The sequence below is a fragment of the Olea europaea genome, unplaced genomic scaffold (assembly GCF_002742605.1).
Source record: "Olea europaea var. sylvestris unplaced genomic scaffold, O_europaea_v1 scaffold112, whole genome shotgun sequence".
Lineage (NCBI taxonomy): Eukaryota > Viridiplantae > Streptophyta > Magnoliopsida > Lamiales > Oleaceae > Olea > Olea europaea.
This window is the reverse complement of record NW_019228573.1, coordinates 513529-524868: the sequence shown is the minus strand read 5'-3', so window position 1 is coordinate 524868 and position 11340 is coordinate 513529. Positions and strand designations below refer to the sequence as shown.

The following is an 11340-nucleotide window of genomic DNA, read 5'->3' as shown; positions in this document are numbered from 1 at the left end:
AATCTTCTCAAGGCATGAATAATCAACTAAATCAATTAGTTCCTAAGAATGAAAATTGAAGATACCCTCTTGATATGAAGACTGATATAACGTAAAGACAAAAGTATAAATATATTGCTTAAAACAAATTTATATTAACAATTATGTTTTATAAATGTTATTTGTTAAAAAAGGAAAAATTTCAAGAAGAAATATTTTGGATCGTTTAAATAATTCAAATAGTCACATAAATTGACATATCCAACACTTCATCTAAAAGATATATTTTCTTTTGATAATTTACATTATTTTTGATAGTTGCAAGTATCATGATACACTCAACAGTTACAATGAAAAATACAAATCAAAATTATTGCCTCTCTGTATTACAGTATTATTTGATATAAACTGATTCTGACAGCAGTTCATCACTAGAATTTAACACTGAAACATTATAAAATCGAAGAAAATTCACAACATTAACTTTGGCGAGCTTTCTTTGATACAAATCCTTGCTTCTGAACGACGTAAACCTACTGCAGACAACGCCGGTCCATTAACCGCAAGTTGATTTATCGTGAATCATCTCTTAGTTTTAAACTAGCAGTTTCTTAGATGCAAAAGCCAGCCCACATCATGCCCTTTCATGAACTTAGGGTATTCTTTGTTCAGGTAGCAAGATTCAGGACCAAGTCACGAGTCAATGGACATAATATTCAGAATCATAAAGAGCAATTGTTACTGCAATTATTGAATAATTCACGCTGCGTATCAGGCTTCATATTTTCCATTCTTTGATAATCCAAGTACGTTTCAGATTGGACTGCATAAGGAATCACACTCTGAGGATACGTGTTAACTTGTAGACCTGCTGGAGGGAAAGTTGTCACCAGACTATGGCACTAGATGTTTTACAGAGTATTCAAACAAATGATAATAATCTAATAATAATCCTGACCTGAGCAGTTCTACTTGGCAATGGAACTTCCAAGCAAAATCTTACACCATCAGTTCTGCAAATTAAAAATTCTACGTCAATATCAAAGAACAGGTAGATAGATAAAATATAGGATATGACACAGATATCTCAGTGAGTCCCAGACAAAATAGGAAGAAAGGTGAGCAAATCGCAACTCACCTTCTACTGATGGTTCTTTGAACATACTGGTCATGACCAATTAAACCTTGACCTCCATACGTCTTTTCATCCGTATTCAGTACGACCTGTGCCAGTTATTCATCTATTTGTGTTACAAGGTAAGAAATGTCCACAGAGTTTGGCCAGACCAGCTTGGAAATGATGAAACACTGTAATGAACTACAAGAGAAAGCATATAGAAAGACTAATAAAAGGCCATAATTTCAACTCAATAAGTGAGCTGCTGACTGCTGAGGATGGTAAATGGGTCCAAACACGTGCTACCATTAGTGGTCACACAATTCTTGCCACTGTTAAGAGTTTTCAGACAAGTATTTTGCCATCATTCTGATAACATCTAGGTACTCGAGATGATCATCTAGTGATTCCAATTTCCAGCTTCCCCTTTTCTCCTTAAAAAAAAAAATAATAAACAGATAAATAAATCTCTACCTCTTTTGCTATATGTAGATAATTCACGCCTTTATTCGGTCGATATGACCTCAATCTGATAAGAAAAAATGGAGATAACGAACTTTGGGAAAATATATTGCCAATTCTTCGCCACCCTCTTTTAGAACTTTATAACACGAACGTATTGTAGAAAAAGAATACTATACACATAACGGGCAATGAATACATTTTGATTACACGTATTCATTGTTTCTTTTTTGTGTATTTTCTAGTGGGGGTGTGGAGAGAGAACATGTGATTTCCTCTTCTTTCAGCTTGTAACACTAACCTACATCCAGGATGTAGCCAATGACTGCTTCTGCACTTGGATAAAGGACTTAATTACCAAATAGCATTATTAATATTCACTAAAGGACCCCGAAGTACTTTCCTAGCCAAGAGGACATTGTCAAAGGTACGGATAGATATATGCAGGAGCAGCAAGCATTTTATCAAAGAATCATACCTGACTCCATAACATGTACTGACAAGATTTTAATACGAATCCAAATGTATGCATAAACTACCAAAGAAATCTGATGCATCACTTACTTGATACTCTCCAGCTTCTTCAACACCCACACTGTATCTTTCATACAAATTTTTTGGATGAAAATTGAACACCAAGAGAAAGGGACCTCTTATATAAGATATTACCTGTTCCACAAGGAAATTTCTCAGATATATGCATATTTATAAGAATACAGAGCATAAGCAATCTCTGCTGAGCATGGAAGCATTATGCAAAAGGTCACAAATGGTTATTTTCCTCTTGGTGTAATCATGCAGAGAAGTCAGATAATCCAACATAGAGATGAGCTAGAAGGATGCCAAATGAAGGTCAGCAGTGCACTTTAATGTGACAAATTGCAATCGGAAACGATTCATATACTTCAGTGAGAAAACATAAAGCACAAGAAAAATCAGAATGAATTATATTTCTTTTTCCGAGAAAAAATGAAGTGCAAATCCAGAAGTTCTGAAAATTTAAATGAAAGTTAGAAGGAAATCACATGACTCTGCACAAGTTCTCACTTATTATTTCAGCAAGCTGAGCAGACACTAAATCATTATCATTATCATGGATCTCTCCATCTCATCTCAATTGTCATTTGTTATATGGAAAGCACCACACACACAGCAATAGAAACAAAAAATCAAAGGTGTATGCTACAAATGGAAGTTGTCATACCATTGTAGAGTCGTTCACGTGGTGAATACTGGGAAGCCCTCTTGAACCTCTTAAAAGTATTCTTTCATTTGCATCCAATTTCATCATATCCTGAAAGTAAGAAAGAAATAAGAATCTCAGTAGCTTATCAAGATGTAGTTCAATCTTTTCTGCCAACTGATAATTCAATCCACCTCCCCCACCCCTTCAGGGGAATTTTTCTTTTCTACACAAGTTTATGATATTTTCCATAAAGTCTATGCATAAATAAGTTTATTTTAAAAACTTTTAGTTCGATCCACAGGAACGTCCATCCCATTGATAACCAAAATCTTGTTAAAATAAATATGCCTAGTTGTCTCCCGCTAGAAAAAGGTGAAATCAGCCAATAAAAACCTTGGTTGGTTGAAGTAATTATCACCAGAGCAAAAACAGAAGACAATCATATACATACCTGACATTTCATTTGTGTAAAGAATGTACTAATGCTAAAGCACATGTCCATGTGGCGTGTTGAAGAATAAATTCAGATATTGCCTCTAACTTAAGATTTTAGATGAGGTGGGTCAACAATATGCTATAAGTGCACCAGGATTGAATTTTTTTTCCTCGCACGGATGTAAATTCAAAAGCCAAGTTACTCCAGCAATAAGATGCTCAAGAGGAAAGAAAACATGTTAAATTGACGGAAACACGAAAACAGGTGAAGCAACACTGACCTTATCGAAAGCAAACAATCTGCTGTGCAGGCCATCATTTTCCAAAAGATCCCAATGGCGATTAGCAAGTGAATATGAGAAACCATTGCTTGTCATTGGAAACTCAACTCTCTGGCACAAGTAAAATCATTAAATCTATGAAGATTATGTTGTTATACATATGCTAGGAAATTAGAACTTTACCTTGGGGTGCCCAAATTCATTTCCCATGAAATTAAGGTATGATGGGCCACCAATTGTAAAAGTAATTAATCTGATCATCTAGAAAATAAATAAATCATAATTACAATTTTTTACTGTTGAATAAACTAAAGCACAGGAAAATAGTAACTGAAAATGGGGAAAAGACTGATAAAAGTGAGAGAAAAACCAAAAATTTTATTTTGCGAAATTGTTGCTGATAATGGAACATGTTTTCCCAATTTTTAGCAATAGGCTAAATATTAAAAGAACCCCATATTTTCCATAAAACCAAAATTTATGAGTCAAAAAATTATCTGAAAAACAAAATGACATCTTAAAAGTGTTGAGACAAATGCTTCATTTTCAGCTAAATTCTTTTTTAGCAAAAGGTAAGGTATACAAAATACTGCCGGTATTTACAAAAGCAGCAGGGAATGCGTGGGGTTGAAAAACTACAGGGAATGCGTGGGGTTGACAAAACTGAGGAAAACAAAGACCCTTATGTTACAAGGAATAAAAAATGGTTAATGTGTACCTTGTGCAATGAACAACCTCTCAACAATGATTCGTCTGTGTTTGAAGAACCAAACAGGATTTCAGCAAACGACCGGCCCCCAGATATGGACTGGCAAGCAAGAAAAATAATTTATCAAACCACTTAGATAATAACCAATTAATACGACAATTTAATTAGACTCCTTATCAGAAGAGAAGGGTGAGGGGAAGAGAAAGACAAATATATATAATAATTAATAAAAGATCATAATAAGAGAAGATTGTGAAAGACCTGGTTGTGATTTTCCGCATACAAAAGCATCTTATCCGCATTGTTTCTTTCGCCAATTAAGGTGTCGACAAGCTAAGAAATAATAAAAACCATAGGAATAATCAGCAAGACTGACGTACTACAACATTTTACAAGGGAAAAAGAAACCTAGTGTTGAATGAAACGACCTTACTCATACTCCATTCATGGTCTGGAACATTTTCAAGAAATGATAACCACATCTCTGATGCAGAGAGATTAACAAAGTAATCGAATCCCATACCACCTTGAGAAGTTGGCTCACAAAGTCCAGGATAAAGTGTGGCCTAAGAAATATTTACAACAATAACCACAAGTGAGTAGGACACAGTGAAAGAGGACAATGGCTTCGAAAACATAATTACCATAGGATGGAAGATATTTTGGTTCTTAGGTTCTGATTACTGAAAACACATGCTAAGAAGCAAATAAATTAATGTAAGAGAATTCATTACTGCAGTCTACATTAACAACTTTTTCCTTGCAAGGAGATCTGCCTTTTCCATAGAGGAACAATCAAACATTATACTTCTGAAGAATTGACTAATAAAAATTCATTCTCAGGAGGTGAGGGGCCAAAATAATTTTCTGCCAAGTGAAAAAATATTGACCCTGAAATATTTTAACCCAATGCCCCAAAATAATCGTGGCATGTTTAGGTAATTTTAGATGCTGCATTTTGCCCCTTTCAGTATTTTTCAAAATAAAATTTCTGTCTTCAAGTAATTTTGCTTGCCATTCCAAAGTGTGAGAGTGTGTGTGTGTATCAAGAACTCCTTAAAAAATAATAAAATAAAATAAAATAAAATAAAATAAAATAATAATAATAATAATAATAATAATAATAATAATAATAATAATAATAATAATAATAATAATAATAATAATAATAATAATTGTGGCTTAAATGAAACTTCCAGCTGATTCTATATTTCCACTTTTCTATCTTTTCCATCCTCGAGTTTCATGCTCAAATATGAATCAATCAAACCTTCAGTTTACTGATCTATTTCTGTCTTATAGCCATCAATGGTAGCTCTCAAAACATTATGATCCCCTCCACCCCTCCGATCTATGAAGAGAAAGCATGTTAAAATTTGGAAAGGTTAGGTTTCTATAAGTCATAAAATTTCATCCGCCAAAAAAAAAAGTCAAAAATCAAAAAGAAAAGAAGAGAAAAGAGAGAGACATATATGTGCCCCAAACTGAACTTTAAATCAGAAGGTATAGCCCTTTGACCATCCAGCAATCTAGTAGCAGCCAGACACCCATTTTTGCAACTCAACTAGAGTTATTCATGGCAGCGCATCTATGGTTCTGCCTGAACCAAAACTTGGCCATTAAATTGTCCTTGCCACAATCATGAGGCAGTGCTTTAGCCACAAAACAGAAACACAACTTCGACTATTTCACATAAATTTAGAAGTTAGGAAAATGGAAATTATTGGGGATGGGGTTGTTGTTGCCTCTGGAATAACCCTCCAAGTACGAGATAGGTTGTTGCTTCTGTAGTAATAAAAGGGTAACTGGACCATAAATTCAGGTCACCGTTCTCCATCTTCCCTCATTACTCTAGTAGTTCATTAATTGGGTTGAGCTTAAATGTCACATTTTCTTCAAAGTATGTTTAAACAGTCATGAAAGCAACCTTGCAGAAGTAAACTAATTGGTGCAATGAACACATTACTGAGTATTTTCATGACAATTTCACTTCAATTAAAATGTTTTCAAAGCAAATGAGATAAAAACCATTTCTCGCCAAAGCGATTTACACTTAAATTGATTACGATACCACACAGCCAAGTGTATCCTTTTTTAAGAAGGAAAATATATCTCATGTATTATGACATATTGACCTAATTCATAAGAATACATAATAACAAAGAATATTAGAGTACACCTTTTAATGTTTAGAAGAAAAGAAGATTGAGTGCCAATATATATATATACGTGTATATGTACATATACATACATACATACATACATACATATGTATGTATGTATGTATGTATTCATTATCATAGTCTACTGAATAAATAAGTGAAATTACTTACATCTTCAGCAATTGTGACAATATTAGGATGAAGAGCATGCAATATCTCATTTGCCAATACGAGGTACAGCAAAGCATCTTTGTCAACATACTGATTACAGTACCTGCAAAAGAAACCCATTATCTGCAGACAAAGAAAACTCAAAAATCAATGAAGGTAAGGTAACGACATATGATCTCAATATGACCTTTATATTGTTTATTTTGACTCCTAATTAGTGTCACATACGAAAGCATAGAAATAAAGCCACATAAAAGTGAATACACTAGACCTGTCATAGATACTAAAGTACCAATAACAAAACTGTGAAAACAAGGCCCAGTCGACCTGATTGAGTAAGAAAATCATTTACAACACAGAACAAAAAATATATTATTTAGGATCAATTATTTGCCATGAGACACAATAATGCAAGAGCTACTACATCTCACATGTAACAGCAAGGTCTTAGAAACCTTACTCCTCCATATCACCAGTAAAAGAAGCAAAGCCATTGTGTGTATACAACATTGATGGGAGAGAGTGGAAATGGAAACCATCAATCTGGTACTCCACTACCCACCTGTGAAAAATCAACAAGCAGCCAGTCAAAAATGCAAACACAAAATCAGACAATGAATGAGCCTATACCACATGAGACTTCAGGACATTAAAAGGAAGCACCAGTGTGCTACAGAGTTACCAATTTAGATTTGAAAGAAGGAAGTGCAGCACATCATGATCTCCATATTTAAACATTCTCGTGCCCCAAAATTTATGATGACCTCTTTTACCTAAGGGAAAAAATGTTACATACTTCACTGAAAGACAAGTTAGAAGAACGAACTTCCATATGATATAGAAACCAAAACTAGTAATAAGTGGTAGAAACACAATGCAAGGTGTTAGGAGGAAGCATGCAACATTTGGAAACACTTAAAAAGAAGTTTTTGTGAGTGTATAGCTTGCATTCCCTTTCTTTTTCTAACACAGTACTGATCAGATTACACAATCACAAATGCATTCATAGAAACATGCAAACATACATAATCCATATAATACATGCAACTTGTATGTATCGTGCTAGAAAATGCAATGGAACTTGACAGGAAAAAAAATAAAAAATAAAATACGTGAATTTCACTTTAAAAACATGGCACTCATACACAACTCGACATTGAATGAGAGTAATTCAACAAAAGAAATATACATAGTTGTACAACAAAAAATTTTGTGGTTTGTTTCATTTAAATCTTCTCCAATTAGTTCTATATTAAACCAACATGAGAGCATACTAAGATTAATCTCTAAACAAAGTTTACCAGTATGAAAGTAGCAATCATTTGATCCATCAAAAAGTGATAATCCAACCATTTCATCGGCTGCAGCATACGAATGGACAATATCTAAGAAGACAAGTAGTCCAAGCCCTACAGAAAATAAAAAGAGCAATAAGTAACCAACTTTAGTGTTAGATTGAGATGAACAACAAATAAGGGTGGTCCAACTTACAAAACCTTGTTCAAAACTGAAAGTAATATACAAAGCCTAAAACAGAATGAAATGGCAAGGAGAAGTCGGAGCCAGACAAATAAAATAACTAGTAACTGTTCAACATGGCATTGATGAGAAAAATGGAAAAGCTTGTTGATTACTCTAGCTACAGACCCATGTTAAAAATCTTGGAATTTATTGTGGTAAAGGAGATGGAATGGAATAGAATAGAATAATCTACAAGATGGAGCATTAACTGTAATGGAGACTTGCTTAAACCTTTCAGACGAACTCCACTTTACATTTTTAAGCAGGAAGAAGCAACATTAACAAACAAATTTGGAGTCACAACCTCCAAAAAGCTTGCATGATTGAACCTAATGAAGAAAAGGTCCACAAGAATTGGAAACTAAATACGGCTTCTGTATTTACTCAGAGAAAATAAAAGAAAAGATTGAATGCCCAGAAAATGCCCATAAATGGGCTCTAGTTTTTCATTTCCAGTCTGAGAGTACTTCTGGACTCAATCATCACCATCATACAAAGTAGTTTGAGCCACATTCAGTAACAATTAGCAACCTTTCTTACAGCTCAAACAGGAGAAACCTTAACATCATCTATAGTTTAAAATTCTTTTTCAATTTTTCTTTTCAATATGATGGTTGAAAGTAATTGTTATTTACTCACAAATACATACAGAGTAAGGAAAGTATTCCCATGTAAAAAGACTTGGAATAGCATATACTTACAGAGTTTTCATCTTCATAGTTTTTACCAAAACCAGATAAAGTTCATCAATTTTCAAAATCGTGTTTAAAATTCTTAAGTTTTGAGTAAGTCAAATATAACAGTACATGAACTCTGATAAATCTATAGTAATGGCTTAACAAAACCATAAATACTCTGATCATAGTGACATTAATAGTTACCATGGGCTTCATCCACCAAACGCTTGAAGTCATCAGGGGTGCCATAACGGCTGCTAACAGCATAGAAATTTGTAACCTGCATACAGACAAGCAATGTAACCATACTCATGAAGCAACAGTAAATTGCTCAACATGAGGGAAGAACTATACTAAATTCATTAGTAGCATGTCACGAAAAACTATCTGCTTGGATTGTGTAAAATATCTAGTTTAATACAGCACAAAGTCCACCAGTCAAGGTGGAGATGATGAACTTTCCAGAATCACAATACAGAGAGGCAGCCAAACGTCAAAAAAATCATACAGATAATGATTTGAAAAATATGCATTAAGAAGAAACTTAAGATGTTCAAAAGGCTTCAGTTCACTGAAAAATTAAGAATGAAAAAACATGCATATGAACTGTGTGAGAGGCAGTTCGACTGTGGTCAAATAATTGAGATTCTATTTTTATAGTTCAGGTTCTATGTCACATCAATCAAGAATATATGAAGTCCTTTCTGGCAGAAAAGAATATGAGTAGATAACCTTTTTCCTTGAAAAAAATGAAGGAAAAAAAAAAGTTATAATTTTACCCTCAGTGTAAAACAATATGATATTTTCTCATCAATCTTTTTCTATTTCTTTTTGGTATTTTATTAATCATAAGTCTTTTATGTAGGCAAAATGAAATCCATAACCAAATTGGTGCGTTAATGCACTTATGTATTCCACCATACGCGGCCATGAAAAGGAAAATGAAGAAGTTAGCTTTTAACTCTCACTCACTCTATAACCAACAGTGAAATAATCTTTGTGCTCGAGAACTCCAATCAATTGAATTGCATTGTATCCAGCTTCCTTAACATGTGGTAGAACCTACAATGATAATCATGAAGAACAGCATTGTTTAATACCTAGTACAGAGAAAAAAAAAAAAATACTTGAAAGATTCAGAAACTTGAACAAATCAAGGAGATGCCTTCTTGGTGAAGTCACTGAAACTAGCAACTCTAGGCTCTTGTCCACTAATGCCAACATGACACTCATAAATGCGCAAAGATTTTGGCTTTATTGGATGCTTGTGTTTCCATTTGTAGGCTTTTTCTGGAGGTGGTTCCCAGTGAACTGCAAAAGCTTGCTTGCCATCTGCATCTGCATATTTAAAACCACAGATGAAGAATTAAGAAAATAACTGAATTAGGATAAAAAGGGATTGACGTAATTTCAGAGCCAAATCAAACAGTGGAATTGTCAAAAAATACAGGCAAACAGCAGAAAATTTCATGCTAGATGAAACCATATTGGTAAGGCAACAAAGAAAATCCAAGGCAGGCTAGCTGACCTGGAATGACATAAGTAGCCCAAGCAGGCACTCGCTCCAAAGGCCCCGTTGGAGTGTTGAAGTACACCCTGTATTTGCTTAAATGAGGTATGCCAGGAGTGTACTTCTTTAACCATGCTTTTCGTCCTTTTCTAGTCTCCAACCAATAGGCAATAGGAGGCTTCTTCGCACGAAATTTCTCTCTCCAGACAGGATCGTCCACAATATTGAAAATGTCGTATTCTTTTCCATTATCAATCACATCACAAGGTGGTAAGTTGCTCGGTGGATCATCTTTATGCTGCTCTTTCCAGGTCTTGTATCTTGTCTCTGGATCTGGAATTTCTTCCAGTTCGTCTTCCGTTTGAGGCCCATTAGGACCAAAAATCTGCTCATACAACTTTGATGCAACTTCATAGCGTGATTTTATGAAACGATCTTCACCAGGTTCCCAGTACTCATCATTTGCCTTTTTAAATATTTCTTCAACTGTAACACCATTGTCACCTTTATCATAATCATCAACATAATTGTACTGTTGAAAGTACAGTTTATCTGGTTCTTCTCCCTCCCTTAGTTTATCTTCAAGAATAATAAACCAGTACCCATAATCATCATGTCCAAAATGACCCTCTCTGGCACTATTCTCCGTTGGTGACCACTCATTAAAATCGCCAACAAGAGCACAGTAGCGAGCACCTGATTCCAAAAGTTCAGTACACATTTTTTGAATGAATATGAAATATCGTACTTCGGTACAATTTGTATACTTCATGTATAATGGTTAAACCTAGAATTGGCTGAGTTCTAAACTAAGCGTGTTACATAATTCATAATTATTCTAATATGTATCAGGTATGGACAAAAACACAAAACAATTGAAGTTATATGTGGCTTTTTCCTTATCATAGCTAACAAATCTTCAAGTCACATAATAATACTACCTACGTTGTATGGTAAAATTATATCCCTTCTTTTTAAATAATGCACCCTTCAATCATGTATGCCATTTTTATCTAACAATTCAGACTTTCACATTAAATGTCAAAACCTTTATAAGAGGCCATTGAATGAATGACATCATCCAAAAGGCTACTTATTTTCACTTTTCGAGATGAAATCTATATCCTCCC

General features: G+C 34.2%; 1 protein-coding gene across 3 annotated transcripts in view; it reads right to left on the bottom strand.

The window, feature by feature from the left end:
* Window positions 1-324: 324 nt before the first annotated feature.
* The window catches only part of LOC111373385 (1,4-alpha-glucan-branching enzyme 3, chloroplastic/amyloplastic), a 12269-nt gene continuing 1253 nt past the window's right edge, over window positions 325-11340 (bottom strand). Inside the window, exons 4-21 of one of the 3 annotated variants that reach the window (XM_022995907.1) lie at window positions 10229-10906; window positions 9866-10038; window positions 9673-9762; window positions 8905-8980; window positions 7804-7911; window positions 7185-7302; window positions 6963-7064; window positions 6503-6605; window positions 4598-4735; window positions 4431-4502; window positions 4179-4268; window positions 3644-3721; window positions 3461-3571; window positions 2763-2852; window positions 2123-2227; window positions 1118-1203; window positions 938-992; window positions 325-847 (exon numbers count right to left, since the gene is read on the bottom strand). In XM_022995907.1, coding sequence (XP_022851675.1) covers window positions 815-847; window positions 938-992; window positions 1118-1203; window positions 2123-2227; window positions 2763-2852; window positions 3461-3571; window positions 3644-3721; window positions 4179-4268; window positions 4431-4502; window positions 4598-4735; window positions 6503-6605; window positions 6963-7064; window positions 7185-7302; window positions 7804-7911; window positions 8905-8980; window positions 9673-9762; window positions 9866-10038; window positions 10229-10906 — 2306 coding nt within the window. In that variant the 3' untranslated portion in view covers window positions 325-814. The other 2 variants (XM_022995908.1, XM_022995909.1) reach the window with 2 other exon arrangements.